Raw genomic sequence first — 27,542 nt, forward strand, 5'->3', positions numbered from 1 at the left:
AATCTCACATTGGTACCTTCTTTGCATTTTGTGAAATCTACAGTGAAAGTGTTCTTAAAACGAACATGTGCTGGGTCATCATCCGAGATTGCTAGAACATGAAATATATGGCAGAATGCGGGTAAAACACAGAGCAGGAGACATACAATTCTCCCCCAAGGAGTTCAGTCACAAATTTAATTAATGCATTATTTTTTTTATGAGTGTCATCAGCATGGAAGCATGTCCTCTGGAATGGTGGCTGAAGCATGAAGGGCCATAGGATTGTTTAGCATATCTGGCATGTAAATATCTTGCAATGCCGGCTACAAAAGTGCCATGCAAAAGCCTGTTCTCATTTTCTGGTGACATTGTAAATAAGAAGAGGGCAGCATTATCTCCTGTAAATGTAAACAAACTTGTTTGTCTTAGCAATTGGCTGAACAAGAAGTAGGACTGAGTGGACTTGTAGGCTCTGAAGTTTTACATTGTTTTGTTTTTGAGTGAAATTATGTAACAAAAACATCTACATTTGTAAATTGCACTTTCACGACAAAGAGATTGCAGTACAGTACTTGTATGAGATGAACTGAAAAATACTATTTCTTTTAGAGTTGTAGCCGTGTTAGTTTATAACAGCAAAAACAACGAGGAGTCCTTGTGGCACCTTAGAGACTAACAAATTTATTTGGGCATAAGCTTTTGTGGACTAGAATCCACTTCATCAGATTCATGGAGTGGAAAATACAGGAGCAGGTATAAATACATGAAAAGATGAGAGTTGCCTTACCAAGTGTAAGGTCAGTCTAACGAGACAATTCAATTAACAGTAAGATACCAAGGGAGAAAAAATAACTTTTGTAGTGGTAATGAGAGTGGCCCATTTCAAATGCCATCATGTGCCAGCAATGCCACGCTGCCATGTACATTGGCCAAACTGGACAGTCTCTACGCAAAAGAATAAATGGACACAAATCTGATATCAGGAATTATAACATTCAAAAACCAGTAGGAGAATGCTTCAATCTTCCTGGTCACTCAATAACAGACCTAAAAGTGGCAATTCTTCAACAAAAGAACTTCAAAAACAGACTCCAATGTGAAACTGCAGAACTGGAATTAATTTGCAAACTGGACACCATCAAATTAGGCCTGAATAAAGACTGGGAGTGGTTGGGTCATTACAAAACCTAAACCTAATTTCCCCCATACTAATTTCCCTCTACTGTTACTCACACCTTCTTGTCAACTGTTTGAAATGGGCCACTCTCATTACTACTACAAAAGTTATTTTTCCTCCCTCGGTATCCTACTGTTAATTGAATTGTCTCATTAGACTGACCTCACACTTGATAAGGCAACTCCCATCTTGTCATGTATTTATACCTCCTCCTGTATTTTCCACTCCATGAATCTGATGAAGAGGGTTCTAGCCCACAAAAGCTTATGCCCAAATAAATTTGTTAGTCTCTAAGGTGCCACAAGGTCTCCTCATTGTTTTCGCTATTTCTTTTGTTTATCATTTTTACAGTGCAAATATTTGTAATAAAAAAATACACTTTGATTTCAATTACAACACGGAATACAATGTATATGAAAATGTAGAAAAACATCCAAAATATTTAATAAATTTCAATTGGTATTCTATTGTTTAACAATGCAATTAAAACTGAGATTAATCGCGATTAATTTTTTAAATTGCAATTAATTTTTTTGAGTTAATTGTGTGAGTTAACTGCGATTAATCGACAACCCTAATAATAAGCTCTTTTGAGCAAGGTAGGGTGCAAGCTTCTATTGTGGTATCTTTGCTTTTCATCCTGTCCAGAACCCAGAAGTTCAGCAAGCCACAAGAATGCATGTTCTACCTCTTCCCTGACCCTGTGTCTGTCTTCTCTATTTACAGTATAAACTTTTTGGGACACAGAGTGTCTCACATGGACTCTGTGTTTGCACAGTACCTAGCACAATGGGGCCCCATTCTTGGCTGGCCCTTAGGCACCGCAGTAATAAACATGGTTAATTAAAAGTGACTGAAAAACAATGAGATTGGGAGAGGCAGGTGGGGAAGTACACCACATACCTCTAAAATGTTTCAGTTCCAGTTTTGTGAGGAAGGTTTGGAGTGTGTGTGTGTTATTTTCGCTGCCTGTTCCTACTCCATAAAAGGGCACTCTTTGAGCATATGGTAGATCAAATTTCTATTCCACCCCCCACACACACTGGAAATGACAACATGTGGCTAATGCCAATGCTGAGGTTTACTTCTATATTTTAGCTAGAATCTGCTCATTCTAAGCTCTGTGCAGTGCACTTTCTGGTTTGCTATGGCATCTGCATCTGTGGTTTCTCCATTCCCGCCTAGATGAAGCACTGATGCTATTATTTGTAATCTGTCAAAATCCTGGTTTTTATTTTTAAATCCCAGGAAATTAGGAAAGAGCATCAAATTTATAAGGACAAGAAAGACTTGACAACGTAGAGCCTTTTAAATTGCATTGTTACAAAGATGGTCTTGAAGACGTGGGTAATTAGCATGTTGAATTAGTGACATTCACTGATAGTATCAAATTGGGAGGAACTGCACACACCTGTGAGGACTAGTAAATAATAAAAGGGGACATGGGCCCTGATTCTGCACCATTCAAGTCAATGGGAGCTTTGCCGTTGACTTCGGTGAGTACAGGATCAAGCCCACAGAGGTTTTTCACTCTCCACCGTCTAGGATTTTATGACTCACAAACATGGGGGAAGTCTGAGATTTTTCCTTTAAAATGTGCTTATGAACCTGGAACCTGACCCACAACCTCCCCTGCTATTTCGGCTGGGGCTCTCCCCTCACACACAGCCCTGCCAATGCACCTCTATCCTGACCTACAGCCCCCCTGCTATTAGAGCTTAACTTAGTAGTTCAAAACACAGAGCTAGTCACTGAATAGCCCACCATCAGGAGCCATCGAGCTCACAACACACCATTGCTGAAAGCCAGCAGTTTATTTGTTTAGCCCCATACGAAGATCTTTGTGCTGCTAACATGGAGCCACTAAGTCTCGCTGTTATGGAGCCAATGCACCAGGGAGATGGAGAGGACCTAAACCTGTGGCTTGTTTGCCTTTTGGATGGGATGAGCTATCAATATGCGGAGTGTGTCCAAGAGAGAGGCAGCCTAATGAATACCCCATGTCAGCGTTGAGTTACATTCAGGGAAACTTGGAGATGTACAAGATTATTTTTCCTGTAAGAGACTCTCCAAAGGACACTGGTGATTTTGTGCAGTATTTGCAGCTCAAACTTTACTTGAAGTAACAAATAAAAATGGCTTTAGTATGAATCAAATGATTATTTTGTTAATTTGTAAAAAAAATCAAGGAACACAGGGTTTGCTCTCCTTTTGATTTTTTTACCTTAAACATTTGTTGTTGGGAACCCAAAATCGGCCAGCCTTGTGCCAGTCTCATTGTCCGTGTGTTGTACATCTCCCCCAGTGTCTGATCCACAGAGATTATGATTCCGTGACAATTCCTACCGAGGGGCTTTAGTTTGACAGCTCAGGTTGGAGAGGTTCATGCTTTAGGTCTGGAGGCACCAGATTCAATTCCTGGTGATGCTCGAAATGGCGGTTGTTATATTAGGGCATGATAACCAGAAACTGAAGGTACCACTGGATTTGTGTGAGAGAACCGCAGTGCTCACATGGATCTGATTGCAGGATTGAGGCTTAAAAGGGAATCAGATCAGCATTGCTTTCTAAGATGAATGATGCGGGGGAAATCTACAAACATCAAGAATGATGGAAAGTCAACTGGTTTTGTTTTTACGCTCATTTGGATTTAATAATCTGAGGTGATATTAGGATCCCAGGGAATTAACTGAAAAACTAAAAATCTATCACTTCCCCATCTTAGGTACTTATCTGAGCCCCATCTTTGGAGCATACAGTCATTAATGTATTTATCCTCACACATTCTTGTGAGGTGGGAAAGTGGAGACTAAGACCCAGATGCCCAAAGATATGTCAGTGCCTAAAACCCTTTGAAATCAGTGGGAGTTAAGTGCTCAAAAACCTTTGAGGAGCTGCCCCTAAGTGATTCGCCTAAGGTCACATAGGAAGTCTGTGGCGAAGCCGGGACTCAAATCCAGGCCCCAGAAGTATCAGGCTAACACCTTAACCACTGGACTATCTTTGTGCATGGCACGGTCTCCTGCAGATTGTAGAATAGGACTGGAAGGGACCTTGAGGGGTCATCTAGTCCCATCGCCTGCACCCAAGGCAGGACTAAGTATTATCTAGACAGGTTTCAGAGTAACAGCCGTGTTAGTCTGTATTCGCAAAAAGAAAAGGAGGACTTGTGGCACCTTAGAGACTAACCAATTTATTTGAGCATGAGCTTTCGTGAGCTACAGCTCACTTCATCAGTGGTTCTCAACCTAGTTACCATTGTGGGCCATATCCGATACTACCTGTATGGCCCTGAGGATGTCACATGGACCGCAGAGGTGTCCTGATTGGGCCTTAAGCGGCCCACGAGCTGTGGGTTGCGAACCACTGATCTAGACCATCCCTGACAGGTATCTAACCTGCTCTTAAAAATCTCCAGTGACAGAGATTCCACAACCTCCCTAGCCAATTTATTCCGGTGCTTAACCACTCTGACAGTTAGGAACTTTTTCCTAATGTCCAACCTAAACCACCCTTGCTGCAATTTAAGCCCATTGCTTCTTGTCCTGTCCTCAGAGGTTAACAAGAACAATTTTTCTTCCTCCTCCTTGTACCAACCTTTTATGTATTTGAAAACTGTTATCGTGTCCCCACTCAATCTTTTCTTCTCCAGACTAAACAAACCCAGTTTTTTCAATCTTCCCTCAGAGGTCATGTTTTCTAGACTTTTAATCATTTTTGTTGCTCCTCTCTGGAGTTTCTCCAATTTGTCCACATCTTTCCTGAAATGTGGTGCCCAGAACTGAACATAATACTCCAGCTGAGGCCTAATCAGCGCGGAGTAGAGTGGAAAAATTACTTCTTGTGTCTTGCTTATAACACTCCTGCTAATACATCCCAGAATGATGCTTGCTTTTTTTTTGCAAACTGTTACACTGCTGATGTTGTCCAGTACAATGTTTCACGAAAATGATCAGGGCATGAAGTGTTGGCTTATGAAGAAAGAGTAAGAGAAACAATATGATAACTGAAGGGGAGAGAATTACAGTCCTGAAACATATGAGGGATGTAAGCACTAAAGAGAGGAAATACTCAGAATAATTAAAAGGGGTGTATCTAGGAGCAACAGGATGGAATCTAGGAAGGGAAATTGAGCTCGACTGAACATAATAAGAACATAACATAAGAACACAAGACCGGCCGTCCTGGGTCAGACCAAAGGTCCATCTAGCCCAGTATCCTGTCTTCCGACAGTGGCCAATGCCAGGTGGTTCAGAGGGAATGAACAGAACAGGTAATCATCAAGTGACCCATCCCCTGTTGCCCATTCTCAGCTTCTGGCAAACAAAGGCTAGGGACACCATCCCTGCCCATTCTGGCTAATAGCCATTGATGGACCTATCCTCCATGAACTTATCTAGTTCTTTTTTGAACCCCGTAATAGTCTTGTCCTTCACAACACCCTCTGGCAAGGAGTTCCACAGGTTGACTGTGCCTTGTGTGAAGAAATACTTCCTTTTGTTTGTTTTAAACCTGCTGCCTATTCATTTCATTTGGTGCCCCCTAGTTCTTGTGTTGTGAGAAGGAGTAAATAACACTTCCCTATTTACTTTCTCCACACCAGTCATGATTGTATAGACCTCTGTCATATTCCCCCTAAGTCGTCTCTTTTCCAAGCTGAAAAGTCCTTTTAAATCTCTCCTCATACGGAAGCTGTTCTGGGACTGGGGCATATTATTTGCACTACTGCCAACTCTCATGATAGTCTCACAATTCTCACAATATTTGGTAGCTTTCTTGAAGCTCCAGCTCCTGGCGACATGTGATGATGTGAGACTCCCAGCTTTCATGGTTTAAAATAAGCAAGTTTCTAGCCCTCTTGGTTGTGTGAAAGGCTTGAAACTGTGACCCAAGTGTCCCCTGATGGTTCAGATCCCAGAGGACAAACACAAGAGTAGTCCTTTTGTTTAATGTCACGATTTTTAAGCCAATCTCATGATTTTTTGGAGCCTGACTCCTAAGTTTTGAACTCAGCTTGGGGCTGACAGCCCTGTGATAGCTTTAGGAAAACTCCCCAATACCAGATCAAACTTTCTCACAGAGCCAATGTTTGGCTGTGGAACAGTCTTTCCAGCCCCAGCCCCTGTATCCTTTAAAACTGGACAAAATCCTGGGGATCAGACTGCAGGGCAAGGGGGATGAACTCAAACAAATTGCCGCAGTATGAATCAGTTAAGGCTGGTCTACACACAACACACCTACCACAGAACCACCAAGGCAAAGAAATGAAAACCTAAGCCACCTAACAGTACATACATAACCTCTTCTTGTCCACCCAGGGACACAGACTTCACAAATGGCCCAACCATCACACACTACAGACCACATGGCAGTGAGAGGAGGGAAGTTTGGGAAAGGAAAGTGCTGGAAACTCTATGGGGGCACAGTTAAGGATGTGCTGTCTGTTATTAAGTGTTTGTACAGTGCCCAGCATGATCAGGTTTCAATCTCAAATGGGGCCTCTAGATCCTATCGTAATAAGAAATAAATAATAATAAATAATGAGACAAGCTAGGTGTGAATAAACAGAGCTAGCCGCATCTCTTTTTCTGTACCCAGAGCTGCATATCCCCACAGTACGATACCATTCTCAATTTCCTGGAAACCAACATCTGCATTGGATTTTCAGAGATCATGTCAGAAATATGTCTCCAACTCCCCCCTATGTTGTCTCAAGGGTCCCAGCTATTAAAACATCCAGGAATCCAGTTCCAGCTGTAAACATCCCTTTCTCTTCTAATGGGATCCAGTACATTACAAAGAGTGCTTTAAATATATACACAACATGGCTTACATATGGGTGTAATATTGGACCAGCCATTGTAAAAGGCCTGACCTGCTGCTTTTATCAACACCAAAAGGACCAGAGAGCTTCCTTTATCCATTAGGAGAAAACCTCAGTGCAAAGCAGCCAGAAGTAATTGCTCTGACTGGAATCCTCTTCTCCCTGGACACAGCTGTGGCTGGGCCTCTGTGGATGATATGAAAACCCTTGCTGCCTCAGCCTGAGACCTCCCCACTTGCAGAAGTTGGGTGACAGTGAGGATGCTGCTGAGAAGCTAGCTGCACCTCCGTTCTGCATAGGAGGAGGGTGATCCATCTCCTTTCTATGCTTAGGGAATCCTTACTGAACATAAAATTAAAAATTTCCTCCTGGTTCAGGGAAGTTAAAACACATCTCTGTTTTTCCTCCCAGATGTCCCTATTTATAGATATCAAAAGTTAGCAGGCATGTAAGTTCTAGTAATAATTAGCAAGACAATCCTATTTGCTAACATGAATAATTATTATTAAATGCTTACTGAAAATGTAAGCCCACGAAACCCACTGACTTTCCCTTGTTTGTCCTCGCTGTAATGTTCTCAGCAAACCCTAGCAGGCCTGTTACATGTGACCTTCTGTGACTGATTTGAAACTGGCTGCTGTTAAAGAGACTGTCAGCAGGAGGAAGCCTAGCATTCTGGGTTTGTGTAAAAAAAGTTTCAGAGTAACAGCCGTGTTAGTCTGTATTTGCAAAAAGAAAAGGAGTACTTGTGGCCCCTTAGAGACTAACCAATTTATTTGAGCATAAGCTTTCGTGAGCTACAGCTCACTTCATCGGATGCATACTGTGGAAAGTACAGAAGACGTTTTTATACACACAAACCATGAAAAAATGGGTGATTATCACTACAAAAAGTTTTCTCTCCCCCCACCCCACTCTCCTGCTGGTAATAGCTTATGTAAAGTGATCACTCTCTTTACAATGTGTATGACAATCAAGGTGGGCCATTTCCAGCATTCAACCTTTTGTAGTGATAATCACCCATTTTTTCATGGTTTGTGTGTATAAAAATGTCTTCTCTACTTTCCACAGTATGCATCCGATGAAGTGAGCTGTAGCTCACGAAAGCTCATGCTCAAATAAATTGGTTAGTCTCTAAGGTACCACAAGTCCTCCTTTTCTTTTTGTAAAAAAGGTGGCTCACAAAACTGTCTGACTAGGAGTGTGATTGTGAATTAAAAGAATTAATTGAAATACAGTTTTTGGTTTTGTGTTTTTCTGGATTTAAGCATTATACTTGAAACAGCACTGAGCTATTGCAGGAAAACCAGAAAGTGAAACTGACTAGAAACAGACTAGAAACAAAAGTGAAATTGACTAGTAGAGTTTCACTGTCCCAGCTGATTGAAACAAACCACCAGCAGCAACAGGGAAAAAGCAAACTAGATTTAAAAAATCCTTCCTAGTTGAACAGTCTAACCTGCTGGTTCTCCAGCTTTTTCATTCTATGGGCTGTTGTGTAAGACAAGCAGATTCTGGAATGAGAGATCCTCTTGCACAGTCAGATTCCTTCCCAATAACCCAGTCCTGCACTGCTTGCTTCTCAACATGCTTCATTCTGTGACCTGCTGGGGTGGGCTCCACAATTTGAGAACTCTCTAAAATGCTCTAAAGTATTATTAGTTGGGGGTGGGAGGAGAATTACTTTAAATACACGATTTTAATCTTCCCAGTGGCCTGTTAACCAAACCAGCCTTTTTGAGACATTCTCCCACCACATCCTGCAAGACTGTTTCCAAGCAGAGATTCTAACCTGCCCTATTTTTAGCCAGGATTTTATGCTCCCGCTCCTCCACCCCCATTCTACTTCATCAAAAAAAGAAAGAAGAAAATCCTCTTGTTCCAATGTATTTCCGACAAGTTAAAAGCCGCTTCCCTCTGCCCCACTCCAAATGTCCCTGTTCATAGCCTTCATGGGTTGATAACTATGCCTAGCTGATGTTAACTCATGGATCTATAGTTCCCTGGCTTGTCTGTCATGACCCATTCTTTCTCTAATACAGGGGACTGTTTTTGCCACTTCCCAACCCTCAGGAAAGTTCCTCCAACTCTTTTAAAAATGCTAGTGTGGCACGGTGGGCTGTGAACCTCAAGCCCCAGCTCTGACCTGCTCCTGGGTCAGGTGATTGAGGGTCATGTGACTGCCTGCTGGAAGTAGCACCTGCTATAAAAAGGGGCTTCCCCCCCTCCACCCCATTCCTCTCTCTTAGCCTGAGAAAGATCAGGACCTAATTCTCCACAGAGAGGAGTAGAAGGACAGTTGCCCTGGGGAAGAGCAGCTGGAACGGGACTAGCAGAGCTCCCTGTGCAGATGAAGTTGGGCCAAGAATCCAGATGGGGCCCATTGAAGCAAGACCAGTGGGACGCCTTCCTAGATAGAAGCTGGGAGCTGTGGACTGTGTTGTGCTTGGGGAGACCTAACCAGTAGCAGCAATAGGCCGTGCTTAATTTGTAATGAAGGAGGTGCCAGGGCTCAATCAATTTGTTTACATTAATAATGGATGCAGCAAGCCCAGAGGCGCCGGGGCTATGAACTGCCAAGCCTAGAGGTGCCGGGGCGCAGCCCTGGCACAAATTAAGCTCTGGGGCTAGGGAAGAAGCCTGTGAGCCCAACAAGCTGGGTAGGAAGCAGTCCTGGGCTGGAGTGGGATTTAGGGCCAGAATAGATGGCTGCTCCTCTGTATGAGACTCAGGGCAGAGGATGGGACTGGACTACCCTCCAGTGTCACTGGGAGGGAGCATAAACCCCAGTAACCAAGGGGAGAAGGAGGCTGAGTACTGAGGGGAACACCGAGTCCAAAGGGGACAGTGGAAAAGGCGAACAAAGCCCTGCAGTAGGGATGGGGCTCTTGGATCAGCAATCTCCATCTCTGGTGGGATCAGTTCCGTGACTAAGAATTTGGCCCATAATTCTGTGCAATACAGAACTCATTGTTTGTATAAAAAAAGCCAGTACTCTTGTTGAGAGGTTTCAGAGTGGTAGCCGTGTTAGTCTGTATCAGCAAAAATAACGAGGAGTCCTTGTGGCCTCTTAGAGACTAACAAATTTATTTGGGCATAAGCTTTCATGGGCTAAAACCCACTTCATCAGATGCAACAGAAAGTGGTGTTGGAATTCACTCCATGCATCTGATGAAGTGGATTTTCGCCCATGAAAGCTTATGCCCAAATAAATTTGTTAGTCTCTAAGGTGCCACAAGTACTCTTGTTGTGCAACAATTTAACTCCTGGATTCCTGGCAGTGATGGAGGGGCGCTCAGTTGTGCACAGCAGAAGTCCTCCTGGGAAATCCTCCAAGCTAACAGCAAGAGGTTCATTTCAGAGGTAACTGCTTTACAGTTAATTTCCTTGTAGGTTTAGCGCCCCACCATTGCTGCCCAGGAGACACTATTTTATGGTGTCTTCTCACGGTTTATTGTGTCTCTTCTGTTTAAAAGGACATCATCAACCTGAAACTCTCGTTTTTTAAATGGGCTAGCAACAGGGCCCCCTTTAAATAGCGTGTCTGCAAGGTAAAGGTATGGAACCCTGAGGGATTTTCTCCGTGTATTTGTCCTGTCCAGGAGACGGCTGGGCAGTTCAGGACATACATTTCTGGGGAAAACTCTGGATCTAGGGGGGTGCTGGAGTCACCCTGCAGCATGACCAAGGCTGGCAAGAACCAAGGTGTGGCTGGCTGGCTGCAGCACACACACAGACATAGCTGGGAGTGACTTACATGCTGGAGACTGTTTGTGAGCCGTCCAGGCTGGAGGCTACAGCAGCAAGGCATTGTAAAGGGCACCCCAGGTTACAGGAGTGACACAGCTATGCAGTCTGGATTATACCCTGGTACACATGCTTAGCCAAATTAACGCTAGAGTTGCCAACACCACTTTCTGCTGCACTCTGGATTTATTTAGGTCTCTCATCCAAGTGCCTACCAGAGCTAGTCTTACTTAACTTGTGAAAGCAGGGAGACCCTAGGTCCTGATGGTACCTCCACTACTCTCGCTGAGCTTCTTATTCTCCAAGTTTCCTCATGGTTGATGGCTGATTGCTTTGGGACAACTTAGGCACAGCTGAGGCTTGAAGCCCCAGACATGTGGAAGCACATGGACTCATTTATATTATAAGAAACAGCATGAGTTCCGTCTTGGTTAACTGACCATGTAATTAGTCTACAATAGCAAAGAGTCTTCTGCTTTAAAGCATGCCTTTATTTCCATACACAGCAGCGCTGCTATGCCCGCTTATCCAGTTAAAAAAATCATCAGGTGGCCTACAAGATGCCTCATTCATTCCTTTACAAGTTGATCACCATATTGATAGTAGATTTAAAAGTGCCAGGATGGGACTGAAAGGGGAGGGAACGAGATCTTGGCAACATCCATAAGAAATAAAACTATTTAAATAGCCCTGACTGTGCAAGCAGGAAGCCATTGTGACAACTAGAGAATTGAACTTTCCAACGATTAAATATACTCTGCACACAGCAGTGAGTCAGGGTAACCATAGTGAAATAAGCGTGATGGGGAGATTTGGAGCCCTAATCCCTTTCTCTGTAGCAGTGCCTGAGGACAGTCCTGCTTTATTTGCAACGGCATGCTTGGCTCTAAGGCATGGAGCTGGGACTAAATGCAAAGAGGAGCCAGCAAGGCCCCTACCCAGTTGTTCCAATTCCCTTTTTATAAACGAAAAATGATCTGGATTATACAAATTGACTTGGCTGAAGATATATGACTGTTTTGCCTGCTTTGGAATGGGAGACCTAAGCACACGGATCAGTGGCCTTGCAAGGTGTGTGCTTCGGTAGATAAATCGTGTTGGCTCCTTGAGCTGCTCTGCCAAAACTTGATGCTGTAACTTCCTCATAACAGCAGACACGCCCTATGTCTCTCAACAGCAGGGCGGGACTATTTTTCCACTGTTGATGGTGAGGAAAGCACATCGGGATCTTAAAAAACGGTACCAAATCAGAAAGGGCACTGCCTCTCTACACTGATGTCACCATCCGTGGCCCCACAAAGTCACGAAACCTCCTCATTAGTCTCCTCCTGGTGCTGGCCAAGTCAGCCGTCCATCATACCAGGAGACGGAAGCTGGATTGTGTAGGGGGGGTGACGCTCAGTGACTGCGTGGTCTATTTCCAGTCCCTAGTACCGCTACACATCCGAGCAGAATTCCTCTGGGTGGTGTCTGCTGACTCCCTAGATGCCTCTGAAGAGCAGTGGGCGCTGTCTGGGGTTCTCTGATTGGTGTCCCCCTCTGGGTCCCTCATTATTACCCTCTGAACTCACTCCCTCCCCTGTTTTTTCATCTGCTGTCCCCCGCCATTATTTGTGGCCTAGCTAAGGGGGAGGGCCTTTAGCTATAGGTGGGCTTGGGCCCACCATCCCCCTGGTTTCCACAATAACACTGATGCCAATAGCTCCTGTAAAATAGGACCTGAGCCATAAGCAAAATCAGTAGAAGCTCCACTGTCCATAGGGCAGTTACCTATTCTGTATGCAGGGAATAACATGCGGCTTCTTTCATCTCAAGCTCAAGTGTTCTGCAAACGTTCCTTAAGCTGAGCAGCTGCCCTGGGATTGCCATCTCTCTTAAGAGTGGTGAGATCTTCCCTTTTCTCCTGGGGTCATCTCATGGGAAGTTCACATGTCCCAGCATCACTTTAGGGGCCAATGACAGGTCATCATGTAAGAGGAATTTGTTAAAATGATCAAGATGACAGCTATCCCTGTGAGGCGCGTTTTACTGCCCCCATTGTATAGATGGGAACATTGAGGCATAGAAAGGATAAGTGACTTGCCCACTGGTCACATGAGAGTCACTGGCAATGCTGGGAATTGAATCTGGGAAGCCTGATTCTGTACTTTCCTCTAATCACTAGACAACACTGCCCACATACAAGCAAGCAAACAGGGAAGGATCTTTACTGTGCACAGACAGACAGTAATCCCATTCTTTGTGTGGTAAGGGGATGTATATGTTTGTTTGAACAGGAGAGACAGGAGGTTACCAGCTACCAATTCAGAGAAGGGTACTGGATATTTAATTTTCACCCGCATTTTCCAAGTAAAGTTGCTTAGGTCTGATAGTTGCTCATGGTCCAGGTAACAGCAGTGGGATATTGGAAGTTTGTGGTTAATCAGTTCCACATGGGTGAAACCTGTGCTACGAAGGGGCTTTCCAAATGCTCGTCAGAACAGAAATGGGCCTTTTATAGCATGGGCAGCAGTAGATTGCGCTAGGGTCCCTGTTTTTGACAACTGAAGCAACAGCATCAGTGTCGTAAATCACCGCTTCAGTGCTAGAACACAGTCAAGCTACCAACAGCTGGCCAAGCAGATGCAAGAGTCTCTATTGGGTACTTCTTTCCTGACATCTCACCTACATGGCAATCGAGAGAAGGCTGTTCGGAAGCCTGATATGCAGACTGTGTGATCATGTGCCTAGTGTGGAGGGTTGGGATTCCGGGGGAGCTGGGTTTGATTCTGGACTCTGACACTGACTCGCTGTGTGACCTTGACTAAGTCTCTCACACCCTGTGTGTAGGGGGGCTAACGCTCCTCACTCACCTCCCAGGAGGGCCATAAGGATCAGCTGCAAAGTGCTTTGAGACCCTGAAAGGGAAGACACTCTTAGACAATGTCTACATTTATGGCAGCTTGCAGAGTACCTACACTGCACTCCCCCAAAGTACAGGCATCAATAGCTGTGTAGACAGCGAGGCACTGTTTAGACGAGTAAAGACATGCCAGAACCTTAGAGTATATACCCTACATTGCTCTCCACGTCCCCAAACAGCACCTCCATTGTCTATGCTGCTATTTTTAGCAGTCTAGTGTCCGGCTGCCTCCCTGCTGCTGGAGCCTTGCCCCGCCGCAGTGAAAGGCTCTGGCAGCAGGGAAAGGCTCTGGCAGCGGAAGACAGTGGGGAAAGGACCCTACACACTGCAACAAATGTAGACAAGGTCTTAATGACAGGCAAAGAATTATTCTGGAAAATCAAATGGAGCAGGCTGTGGTTCTTTCATGGCCTTGTTAGTCCCCAACTCACCCTCTTGCTCCCCATTTCAAAAGTTAAGGACTCACTGGTTTTAGTGATGGCAATTCCTTCCACATCTCCCAGCTGGAGGTGGGGGATCGATTTGTATCAGACACTGAGGGCGTCATTCTGTGGGATAAAACCCATGGATAAAGAGGGGTTCTCAGACTGATTGGAAACAAGGCAGGACAGATTCAAAAAGCGAGACTGGGGTTCAAAAAAAGCCAAGTGCTGGAGGAATCTGAAGGCTAAGGAGGGGTCAGCACAATCTCTCCCAAGGATCATGACTTAATGTTTGTAAAGTGCTCTGAAGATATAAAATACCATGTAAGTACTAAGCTCTGTTAATGTTAGAGTCCTAATGTAACAGACGTGCTCACCTGGAAACAAAGATTCATAGAGTTTAAGGCCAGAAGGGACCATCAATTGACACCTACACCCAAAATACACTGTCAGCCTATATATAACCAAATGCTGTCACATCCTAACACACACTCAAACACCCAGGCTGTACATAGGCATACACCCATATAACCACACATGCCCTACATATACATACGTCCCATGCACAACGTATGATCTATAGTAGGGTTAGTAAATTAGGTGACACTAACATAATGAGCAAGCTAATGAACACTGAACTAAAGTGGAGCCTCTATAGAAACCCATCACAGAATCTGTTTTCCCATGAACTCTTATGAGTTTCCTTTATAAATTCTACAGGCACTGACAAGCATAGATCCCATTATACCTGCACTAATGTTAATAATCTTATGTACACCACCCTCTATTCAGAAGGATCCCAACAGGCTTTAGAAGCTTTACATATTGGGATTAGTTCACCCCTCAAAGAAAGGGAGCCACCTCTGGGATGTAATATGGCATATATTTAACAACATGCAGCCCGGCCTCAACAGTTTGGGACAAGAAGCGAAGAACACCATCCTATTAAGACAAGAGCAATCTGGCCAGCACATTGCGGTCTGATACCAGATTAATCCCAGAAGAGATAGTAAAATAAATCCCAGAAGAGATGGTCTCTGAGGCCTTTGGGCACTACCATTATTATAATGATGATTACACCATTACTCAGCCTGTTACAGAGCAGAGGGCTATTTACACGGGATGCAAGATCTTTAGGAGAGGCAATCTAGAATACATAAGAGTTCCCTAATGGAGGGGGAAAATGGTGGGCTGAATTCAAATGCATAACAAGCAGGATGTTCTCATTTTCCAAGGGTCTATGAACTACTGACATTCCCACCTGTTTCTTATCAACATTCAGAATTCAGTAAAAAGAAAAGGAGTACTTGTGGCACCTTAGAGACTAACCAATTTATTAGAGCATAAGCTTTCATGAGCTACAGCTCACTTCCTCAGATGCATCTGAGGAAGTGAGCTGTAGCTCACGAAAGCTTATGCTCTAATAAATTGGTTAGTCTCTAAGGTGCCACAAGTACTCCTTTTCTTTTTGCGAATACAGACTAACACGGCTGTTACTCTGAAACCTGTCAAAATTCAGTGAAACCCTTACAGTAACAATCAGCAACTTCCTAGATTTCTAGAGAGGCTGAGTGGTCTAAAGGTCTGAGCAAAGCTCTGTTTCCCTGGAGCTTCTGGGTTTTATTCCAAGCTCTGCTACAGGCTTTCTGGGTAACCATGAGCAAGTCACTTAGACTCATATTTTCAAATGTATCCACTCATTTTGAGTGCCCAACTTGAGAAACTTTAGGCCTGGTTTACAGAGGACTAGTGTACCTGCAGTTAACATAAGAACGGCCAGACTGGTTCAGACCAACGGTCCATCCAGCGCAGTATCCTGTCTTCCGACAGTGGCCAATGCCAAGTGCCCCAGAGGGAATGAACAGAACAGGCCATCATCAAGTGACCCATTCCCTGTTGTCCACTTCCAGCTTCTGGCAAACAAAGGCTAAAAGTTCCCATTGACTTTATTTAGGATTGTAGGTTTTCAGCATCTCTGAAAGTGAGACTCTTGGGGGGAAATCTTGGCTCCATTGAAGTCAAGGGCAAAACTCCCATTGACTTCAGTGGGGCCAGGATTTCACTCTACATGTCTCAAGCTGGGCACCCAAAATTATTGGACACTTTGAAAAGTTAAGGTCCAAGTCTTTCTGTACCTGTTTCGCCATTAATAAACTTGGGTTATTATTACTTACGTACCACCTATGGCTGGTTTATGGGTGTATTAATTAGTGTTTGCACAGCACAGCACTTTGATCTGTTAAATGTTGCATCATTTTGCAAATATCCAATTGACCATTAGCGCACATCTCTGTGCTCAAAAATCACCATAAAAAGGAATCCATATTTATCATCTCTCAGTGAGTCCAGAACAAATCCTATACGTTTCCAAGTAAAAAAATGTTTTTCTATCTACTGTCCTGGGATCTGAGTGTCAAGCTGGGTTCTTTTTGGTTCATGCATCATCAGTAGTGATAATGACCCTTCAGGCTAAATTTTGTCCTCACACCTGTGTAATTTCACTGTTTTCAAATTATGCCTTCAGTTATACCTCTGCAACCCCATTGAAGGCAATAGGGTTGTAAAGATATAACTAAGGGCAGGATATGAAAGCAACGAAGATGCACACTTGACCCTGCAACTGAAACGTAAACAATCCTGTTGATGATGCATGACTCCAGCTCCCTCTCCCAGAGCTGTGTTGGGTCTAAAGAGCTGATAGGAGTAAAAGTAGTAAACACTTAATTTTTGTCACTAAAGCAAGTAGCTCTGCCTTTGATATACCCAGGGGGAGCAGATCTGCTGCGTAAGGAGGGATCATTCTTCCACAGCCACTTTTCAGAGGATAACTGCACATTAAAGGGACTCCATACTCAGTGGGGCTTTCCCTGTGGAGGGTTAGTGTTATCTCCATAACCATGTGCTGGTTTCCTGTGTAAAATCATGGCTGGCTGCAACCACTTCTCAAGAATAAGGGATGGGATTGGCCATTTAAAGCATGACAGAGGGACAATACCTCCCTCTTCTGCCGCTGATGAAGTAGACCCTGAGTAAGCAACACACGGGAGGCAGATGAACACGTATTATCTTCTGGCAGGAGCCACACAATTCCCCTTAGCAGTAACACGCACTACGAGAGTGAATTCGCCCCTGCTGAGCTGAGAGTATCCCCCCACCAAGCAAGCAGAGTGGAAGGGACTAGAAAGAAGAAGGATGGGTTAAAGCACAGGGAAGGGCATAAATGAGGCAAAGCAGGAAAACACCACCCGCTCACCCCTGTCAACTCCATTATCGTCAGGGGAACTGCAGCAGGGACGCCAAGGGCAATCAGAAAGGAAGAGATAACAGAGTGGCCGCATGTGCTCTGCAGGCTGTAAGAGTGCGGAGCTGCCAAGGGAGAGGATGGGGATTGTGGTGGCTGAGCGAGACAAGAGAGACAACAGCATGATAATTGCTGGGAACTTATTGAAAAAATAAATGGGAGGCAGGTGAAAAGAGGAGCCCACTCCCTTCATGCTGTCATCTGCTCAGGCACAATGTGCTAAACAATGGGGGGAGGGATAGCTCAGTGGTTTGAGCATTGGCCTGCTAAACCCAGGGTTGTGAGTTCAATCCGTGAGGGGGCCATTTAGGGATCTGGGGCAAGAATTGGGGACTGGTCCTGCTTCAAGCAAGGGGTTGGACTAGAGGACCTCCTGAGGTCTCTTCCAACCCTGACCTTCAGTGATTCAGTGATTCTAAACAGGGCTGGGCTCGGTCACGGCGTGGGTGGGAAACCTCCGCGGGACAAACTCGGGCCGCTGCAGGAAGTGGTGTGTTGCTGGTGCAGTAGGTGGCGCTCTTCCCCAGCACAGAACCAGCGCCCCGGGGTGGTGCTGGGCTGCTGGATGAGGCCTCTTTAGGGTGCGACGTAAACAAAGGTCATGACCATTTGTGATTATTAATGATCTCCTGGTGCTTTTTATCAGGGGAGGAAGTGTTAATCCTGGTGTCCTGGCCACCTCCCTGCGCAAGTAACTACATGCTCCTGATCTAAATCCCCCTGCACTTCCATGCTGCATTCTTCTTCACTGACTGTTGCGGCGAAACAGATGCCACATTCCGCTCCAGAGGTTGCTGCTTCTCTGTGGCTAGCGAAACGATCCCTGGGCACATGGTCGAAACCTCCAGTACAGTTAGCACCATTCCTTAGAAGAAAGGTGCTGCGACCCATCATTAAACCGCCATCACCACAGCGATGGATAAAACATAACAGACGAATAGCACTTTTCAAAGAGCTTTACTAAGGTTAACCCGTGAACCCTCTCAACAGCCACCATCCCATTTTACAGGCTCAGATCTAGAGACTTGCCGACAGCCATGCAGCAAGTCACTGGCAGAGCCCAGCCAGAACTAGAATAGGGGAGTTCCTCGGTTCCCAATCCACTAGGCCAGGCTGCCTCCCCACAGAGATTTACAAGCCAGTGCAGTCAGCTTGGATTTTCCTGGAATCTTGGACTGAGCTGCACCAAGCCCAGCTCCCCTAGTGAGAGACATTTGTCAGCTTTAGAGACAGACATTTTCTTGGTTCATGCCGCGATGCGGAATATACTCACTGTCTCCTTCCACTTTCTCAGGCGTCCGGCTCCAAATGATCTGCCTGGTCTCCAGCTTCACCTGAAACGTCCTCCTCTCTGGCCTCTGGGACTTTTTTTGGTAGAACAAGGTCAGCACGGTCCCAATTTCCAAACTCCTGAGGATCCTCCCCATGTCCCCAACCTCCATCCTGGAGTCCTCCAAAAACCCATTGACACTGTTCACCCTGTACACTGACATCTTTACTGCATGGCCATCGCCTGAAGGAATCACAGAGCAGGATCTGTGTCATGCATGAAAGGAACGAGCCTTTGGGAAATGAAGCCAAGACCCGCAGAAACAAAATCTACCCTCTTATTTTCAATTCCTTTCCCCCAAATCACCCGAGACAAGTGCTTCCTTTGCTGCAGTGGCTCCTAGTGCTGGCTTCCACCACATATACTGCAAAGAGCCAGGACTCTCCTCAGAGCTGTGGAAAGAGGAAGGGGGTGGGATTGAAGGATCCTGCAACCTTCTCTCTCTGCAACCCAGGAATGAGGCTTCCCTGCTATAATACAGCTGCAGCTGCAGCAGTCAAAGATCAGGCAGGCAGGAAGGCTTGATGGCTGCTTTTCAAATCAGAGCTATAAAAATAATCCAACCAGGGCAGGTCCAGGAGGCTGAAATTACAGCAGCCCCTTTACACACACAAAACCCACACAATCCACGCATGGGAGCTGGAGCTGTTCGTGCTGCAGGGTGGCATGGAGGAAAAGCCCCTTGTAGAGCTCTGCGAGGCTGGGTTTTACTGTCAGCTGTGGAAGAGATGGAGGAAAGAAGCCCAGATGGTGCAAAGTAAAAAAGGCTGTCCAGCCAGATCCAGAGAATTCCCCCTCAGCCAGCAAGGAGCAACCTCCTCCAAACTGGGGGTGGGGAGGGCTGGAGTGGAGGAGGGACAGGCGGTCTCCTGATGGCTTTTCCTGTGGATTCTGGGGAGGAATGAAGAGGGGTTGGTCCACTAGATTTCTGGCAGGGAATCTGGAGGATGTGGGGTTCCCCCTGCTCCAGCAGATCACAGTTAGGGAGCCCGGGGGTTGCAGTTCTCCTCTCCGCCTGCAGATCCTGGCGAGGGAGTATTGGTGTGAATTCCTGGGGGCTGCTGCTCTGCTTCTGCTTGGGGATCAAGATGACAAGGGGGGGTTCTCCCCCCTTTTCTCTCTCTCCCTCTCTCTGCTGATTAATTTCAGGCTGGTGAAATGGACGCCCAGAGGAAACTGCAATCGCACATGGCCGGAAAGAGATCAGAAAGGAATTTAAAAAAAAAAATTGCAGGATCTTGGAGAAAGAAAAATAGAAGGAGAGAAAGAAAAGATGGTGGAGAGTGACATCTAGAGGCAGGAAGCACCTGCTTCCCTCTGGAGGGATGAGGGCAGGACGGGCTGGGAAGCAGCATGGGACATGCTGCTGTCCACACAGTTCTTACATCTGGAGAGTCTGACTTTTGTTTTTGTGGATGGGTGCTTTCGAAGAGGGGGGGGGGGGCTCTGCCAGTTTTGGGGGGAAGCTATTTTCAGCATATTTATACACTTCTTCCATATTCTAGTTATTGAATATGAGTCTATCATTGGTATCTTAACTATTTAATCATTATTAAAATAGTAACCAACTATATAATTACATTATCATGAATTACAGTATATTAAAATCATTGCACTCACCTACAAGCTGTCTTCACTAGCATCACAGTTTAATGACGTTATGTCTCTCTGTAGCTTTCTGGATGAAACTGTCAGCAATCTTATTTACATCTAGTTCCCTGGTAGGGTATTGATGCACGTTAAGGACAGCTACATTATTCAGTCGCGTTTGTCCCATTGATGTCCAAATGTATCCATCTTTCAGCCTGGCCATACTCACTTCCATTACCTAACTGTGTATTGCCATATGCTAGTTAGGAGGAACCATACATCCTGTCTCGGCCAGGACAGTCCCTTTTTTAAGCCCTGTCCCAGCAGTCCCGACTTTGGACAATTGCCCAGTTTGCCAGAAAAGTAGGGTGCGACCCCTAGTGGGGCACGGAGGAATGTGCAGGGGTTGGGGGCAAGGGACAACTCCAGCCCTGCGCAGGAGTGAGAGTTCTGGAGAGTGGCTCGGGGGTGGGGTCAGCGGGTCTTGGGCTGGTCCCGTGTGCAGTGGGTAGAGGGGGGCCTTGGGCTGGCCCTGCACACGGGAAGGGGAGGTCTTGGGCTGGTCCCACGTGGCAGGGGGGAAAGGGGAGCTCGGACTGGTCCTGTACCGGGGGGGGCCTTCAGGCCGGCCCCATGCATGGGTAGGCGGCAGGGGACCTCAGCCTGGCCCTGTGCACGGGTGGGGTGGGGGTGGGGGGCTCCTGCCGGCCTCATGGCAGGAGGCAGGGCTGGGGGGTGGTTGCATGGGGGGACAGGAGGCCTCAAGCTGTCCCAATGCTGTGTCCTGTTTTTCCTTTGGGAAAATATGGTTGCCCTAATACTAGTCTAGTAATTCTGCCTTCCAGTTTCACTGTGTGCCATGTAAGTGTTCCTGCACCTACTGGTGCCATTGCAAAATGTCGGTTTAAGGCAAAGTAACTTCCAATGGACATCTTTAATAACATTTATTCCATAAAAAAAACCCATTGTGGCTTGTGGGTGCTGAGCACCCCTTTTTTTTTCAGTGGGTGCTTGAGCCCTGGAGCACTCAGGGAGTCAGTGCCTAGGGGATGGAGGATGAAGTTTGTGGGGCATCATAGGGGGAACCTGATGGACTCTGACTACAAAGACACAATGAATTGCAATAACATTTGCACTGGTAGCATGGAAATACAGGCAAGGCCTTTCAGTGCTGCTGGCTGTGCTATGCATGGTGTAGTAAGATTAATCAAGGGTCAGGGTGTCTAGGTCTCCTGTAGAAGTGTCTTTTTGTTATTATTTCAGTCTAAAGAAAGAAATAGTAAAACTGGGGCTGCACGGAGAGGCATGGAAGTGGGGTGGTGGTGAGAGACGGGGAGGGGATGGCATCCAGAAGGGAGGAACACTGGAACAAGGCTTATCATCCTGGAGGGAACTGCCAAGTATTGCCCTGACAGGTGACTTTTCTCACCTGACTTCCTTTACCTCAGTGCCCTGAGAGCCACGGTGGGTGAGAAGGTGCAGAAGGAGGTTCTCTCCCTCAACCCCTCAGAGTTGGAAAGGGCGAGAGGCAGCTGGAAGGTTTTGGGGAGGCTGAGGTGGAAGGAGGTGAAAGGGATACAGAGGAGAACGAGATGTTGGCAGGATCTGGTGGGTGTGGGGGCTATAGGGGGAAGAAGGAGCATGGGGAGGTTTGGTGGGGGTGAATCTGGTTGGGAGTGCTGGGGAATGACACAGCCCAGAGCAGCCTCCCACATTCTCTCCTCCAAGTGTAGGGAGGAGAAGAGGAACCACTGGCTGCATGCACTCCATGTGCCGCAGGTGGGAGCCGACTCTGCCTGGAAAACCTTGCAGCCCTTGGATTTGCATCATGAAACCTGCAGTTTGTGCAGGCCGGGCCTCCGTATTACAGATCAGGGCTTGCCAAGATAAATGGTAGAACTCTAGGCTTTAACGATCATTGGCTCTTTAATGACCTAAATGGTCAGAGCCACAGTTTTACCTCTCAGCCACAAGACGGCTCTTCCTGGAGCCCAGCACTCTCTGGGAGTTGGTCATTCAGTACTGACTCGCTGCGAGGATCACTGCTCCGGGTAGCACCTGGGGTTTTCTGCGGCGACCCTCCTCCAAGTACTGACTGGGCTTTTCCTGATTAACGTGCACGGCAACACTGGGAAGCGAGGGAGGAAGCAGAGAGAAGAGGGCAGGAATGAATCTAGGAAACCTGGAAAGCCTCTTACCCCGAATTAAAGGGCACTTAGGCTATGTCTACACTATGGACCTTACAGCAGTACAGCTATGCCACTTCAGCTGTGCTGCTGCAAGGTCTCCCATGCAGCCGCTCTTTGCGGGCGGGAGACAGCTCTCCTGCCGGCATAATTAAAGCACCCCCAACGAGCGGCGTTAGCTACGTCGGCTGGAGGGGCTCTCTTGCCGACACAGCGGTGTCCACACCAGCACTTTCGTTGATTAAACTTATGTCGGTCAGGGGGGTGTTTTTTTCACATCCCAACCGACAAAAGTTTTACCGACAAAAATGCTAGCGTAGACATAGCCTTAATGTCAAGCAGCTCAGCAAAAAAGAACCCTCTGTGCACAGCAGCTTATTGGTCTGAATATAGCAGGTGTGGTCCTGGGAGATAAAACACTTCACAAGAATTCTTCTCTGTCCCAGGTTGAATGCTGCATTGTGGTTGCTGCTAGCAGCCATCACTCATATTTAACATCTATATTAATGAGCTGGAAGAAAAAGTCAAAAGCATGTTCATGAAATTCTATGATGAAAGCAAATGAGGAGGAGTTGCAAACATTGATGAGGACAGAAGCTGGGAGTGAATGAAAGTCATAATCTTCAGGACACCCAGCACATGGGGTTGCATCCCTGACCATCTTGGCTAATAGCCCACTTATACTTTTGGCTTTCATAACATCCCTTAGCAACGAGTTCCAGAGGCTGACTGTACGTTGTGTGAAAAAATACTTCCTTCTGTTTGTTTTAAACCTGTTAATTTGTTTTAAACCTGTTTTAAAGCCTGTTAATTTCATTGGGTGATCCCTAGTTCTTATGACAGGTTTCAGAGTAACAGCCGTGTTAGTCTGTATTCGCAAAAAGAAAAGGAGTACTTGTGGCACCTTAGAGACTAACCAATTTATTTGAGCATAAGCTTTCGCGAGCTACAGCTCACTTCATTGGATGCATACTGTGGAAAATACAGAAGATGTTTTTATACACACAAACCATGAAAAAATGGGTGTTTATCACTACAAAAGGTTTTCTCTCCCCCCACCCCACTCTCCTGCTGGTAATAGCTTATCTAAAGTGATCACTCTCCTTACAATGTGTATGATAATCAAGTTGGGCCATTTCCAGCACAAATCCAGGTTTTCTCCCCTCCCCCCCCCACAAACCCACTCTCCTGTTGGTAATAGCTTATCTAAAGTGATCACTCTCCTTACAATGTGTATGATAATCAAGGTGGGCCATTCTTGTTAAACCCTGGATTTGTGCTGGAAATGGCCCACCCTGATTATCATACACATTGTAAGGAGAGTGATCACTTTAGATAAGCTATTACCAGCAGGAGAGTGGGGTGGGGGGAGAGAAAACCTTTTGTGGTGATAAACACCCATTTTTTCATGGTTTGTGTGTATAAAAACATCTCCTGTATTTTCCACAGTATGCATCCGATGAAGTGAGCTGTAGCTCACGAAAGCTTATGCTCAAATAAATTGGTTAGTCTCTAAGGTGCCACAAGTACTCCTTTTCTAGTTCTTATGTTATGTGAAAGGGTAAACAACGCTTCTTTATTCACTTTCTCCACCCCATTTATGATTATATAGCCCCCTGTCATATCCCCCCTTAGTCGTCTCTTTTCCAAGCTGGAAAATGAAGAAGGGGCTCAGCAGGTAGTCACTGAAGGTGACAGGGCAAGGAAGAAGAGAAGAGCGGTTAGTCCTATAGGAAAAGGGGAAGAGTTAATGGAGATTACACCAAATATGAGCCCCAGGAGGATACAGGATGGGTTAAAAAGGATTACAAGGGAGAATGGGAATGGAAAGAACTTGCAGCCAGAGGGAACAGGGGATAGACTGGAGAATAGCACCGTCACTAGGAAAAGGCAGGTCTATGTGACTGGGGACTCTTTACTGAGAAGAATAGATAGGCCTGTAACCAGAGCTGATCCAGAAAATAGGAGGGTGTGCTGATTGGAAGGCCCTGGAGGTTTTTCGCCTTCCTCTGTAGCATGGGGCACGGGTCACTTGCTGGAGGATTCTCTGCTCCTTGAGGTCTTCAAACTACAATTTGAGGACTTCAATAGCACAGATATAGGTGTGAGGTCTTTTTTAGGAGTGGTGGGTGAAATTCTGTGGCCTGCGTTGTGCAGGAGGTCGGACTAGATGATCATAATGGTCCCTTCTGACCTAAATATCTATGAAAATCTATGAAATCTATGATCCTTTCTATTTTCCTCAGTAGGATTTGACTTCCAATTTTTAAAAGATCTCTTTTTGTCTCTAACCGCCTCTTTTAATCTGTTGTTTAGCCATGGTGTCATTTTTTGGTCCTCTTACTGTTTTTGTTTTTTTTTTTAATTTGGGGTATACATTTAATTTGAGCCTCTATTATGGTGTTTTACAGAAGTTTCCATATAGCATGCAGGCATTTCACTCCTATGACTGTTCCTTTTAATTTCTCCTCATTTTTGTGTAGATCCCCCTTTTGAAGTTAAATGCTATGGTGATGGGTTTCTTTGATATCCCCCCCCCCCCAAGTATGTTAACTTTAATTACATTATAGTCACTATTACCGAGCTGTCCAGCTATATTCACCTCTTGGACCAGATCCTGTGTGCCACTTAGGACTAAATCAAGAATTGCCTCTCCCATTGTGGTTTCCAGGACTAGCTGCTTCAAGAAGCAGTTGTCATGTTGCCTGGTATGGGACACAGCTCAGAGCACCAATATCAGGTCAGACTGCCAGGAAACAGGGCACATTTCCCAAACTGGTGGTACATTCTCTCATAAAATTTCACCAAGTCAATAACAAATAAGTGCTTCCAAAATACTATATTAGTTATTATGAAGCCACAGACAGTCCCCTTCAAGCTCTCTAGCCCCTCATAGACAAACCAGACTTCTGTGATAAATTATTTTTAAAACCAATAATCACATATATTAGGTTCTTCCAGTAACAAAGAACCAGACACATAACCAAGGTCAAAATATACTTCAGATCTTACCCAAACACCACACTGGTAGCCAACCCTTTAGTAACTAAAACTAATTATTTTTTTATTAATATAAAAAAAGGAAGAGCATTATTAAGAGGTTAAAACGAATCACGTCCATTACAGCTGATGTCAGAGTCTGTAGATCAGGATGATAGCAGTGTGGTTCAATCTGCCAGTTTGTAATAAATCTCTGGTTCATCCAAAAGATTGGAGTTCAAATGCTAGCTTAGATGTGGAGTCTGTTGGAGTCCTTCTATGAATTTTTCAGGGCATCCCAAGTAATTCCTTGGGGATCGGTGTCCAATGGCTCAAACTTTCCTTGTTAAAGTTCAGCAGATCAGAGATGGCAGGATCCTGCTGGAGGTTTTTTCTTTTACAGCTGAAACAGACTGTCAAGTGTTTTGAGCACAGCATGTGTCTGAAGATTCCTCATTGTTGAGCCTACAACAACCCACCCTTTGAAGTTAATATTCTATTTCCTCCTGACCTATGCATACACATACCTATGCATAATCCAACTACACTGATTTGCATAAGGCAATTGCTGGTCATTTATTATAACAGGGACAGATAAGCTGAAGACAATATAGGTAATATTCATTAGATTCATGCAGTATATACACATCTTTGATCTTAAGGTTAATTAGAGTTACAGGATGTAGGTAGCCTGTTTCCTCTTGTTTTTTCCTACCCCCCCTCCCCCAGATGTTCTGGTTTAACTTGGATTTAAACTTGGAGAGTGGTCAGTTTGGATGAGCTATTACCAGCAGGAGAGTGAGTTTGTGTGTGTATGGGGGTGGGGGGGATGTGAGAAAACCTGGATTTGTGCAGGAAATAGCCCAACTTGATTATCATGCACATTGTGTAAAGAGTTGTCACTTTGGATGGGCTATCACCAGCAGGAGAGTGAATTTGTGTGGAGGGGTGGAGGGTGAGAAAACCTGGATTTGTGCTGGAAATGGCCCACCTGATGATCACTTTAGATAAGCTATTACCAGCAGGACAGTGGGGTGGGAGGAGGTATTGTTTCATATTCTCTGTGTATATATAAAGTCTGCTGTAGTTTCCACGGTATGCATCCGATGAAGTGAGCTGTAGCTCACGAAAGCTCATGCTCAAATAAATTGGTTAGTCGCTAAGGTGCCACAAGTACTCCTTTTCTTTTTGCGAATACAGACTAACACGGCTGTTACTCTGAAACCTGAGGATGTAGACAGGTTTCAGAGTGGCAGCCGTGTTAGTCTGTATTCGCAAAAAGAAAAGGAGGACTTGTGGCACCTTAGAGACTAACCAATTTATTTGAGCATAAGCTTTCGTGAGCTACAGCTCAATTCCACAGCTACAGCTCACGAAAGCTAACGCTCAAATAAATGTGTTAGTCTCTAAGGTGCCACAAGTCCTCCTTTTCTTTTTTGATATAGACAGACATAAACATACACAGAGTTCTTCCTCGATTTCTTATCAAGACAAATGAATGGGCCTAGCCTATTAACCCCTTTTAGCATCTCTTTGATGCCCACTCACAAGTGAATTGGCCTGATTACAATTGCAATGCCTCTTGTCAAGCCTTTAAGGTTCATACGCAGGTTTTTTGGCCTGCTGATCCTAACTTGACTGCTGGTTTGGCAGCATGACAGCAGTCATTCATGGTGTCTAGACATTTTATACCTGCATGCCATCCCAAGGTGACATGTTCCCAGTCAATATGGGGATAGTTGAAATGACCCCATTATTATTGGGTTTTCTGTTTTTGTAGCCTATCTAATCTCCCTGAGCATTTCGCAGTCAGTATTATTTTCCCACTGCTATACTCTTATTATTCAAGCACAGACTTTCTATCCAGAGAGAGTCTATTGTATCATTTGATTCATTTAAGATTTGTACCATATCTGACTCTATGCTTTCTTTCATATATAGGGCAACCCCCTCCCTCCCCCCAGCTCAACCTACTCTGTCAGTCATATATTTTGTACCGTGGTATTACTGCGTCCCATTGATTATCATCATTCCACCAAGTTTCTGTGATGCCTATTATATCAATATCCTCATTTAATACAAGGCACTCAAGCTCGCCCATC

General features: G+C 45.3%; 1 protein-coding gene across 2 annotated transcripts in view; it reads right to left on the bottom strand.

The window, feature by feature from the left end:
* The window catches only part of LOC140906297 (1-phosphatidylinositol 4,5-bisphosphate phosphodiesterase gamma-1-like), a 138,264-nt gene that overhangs the window by 58,543 nt on the left and 52,179 nt on the right, over positions 1-27,542 (bottom strand). For both annotated transcript variants that reach the window (XM_073329953.1, XM_073329954.1), the window contains 2 exons: positions 22,236-22,403; positions 18,629-19,922 (listed from right to left, as the gene is read on the bottom strand). In XM_073329953.1, coding sequence (XP_073186054.1) covers positions 18,629-18,848 — 220 coding nt within the window. In that variant the 5' untranslated portion in view covers positions 18,849-19,922; positions 22,236-22,403. The remainder of the gene's footprint in view (positions 1-18,628; positions 19,923-22,235; positions 22,404-27,542) is intronic.

The sequence above is a fragment of the Lepidochelys kempii genome, chromosome 2 (assembly GCF_965140265.1).
Source record: "Lepidochelys kempii isolate rLepKem1 chromosome 2, rLepKem1.hap2, whole genome shotgun sequence".
In the NCBI taxonomy this organism is placed as follows: Eukaryota; Metazoa; Chordata; order Testudines; family Cheloniidae; genus Lepidochelys; species Lepidochelys kempii.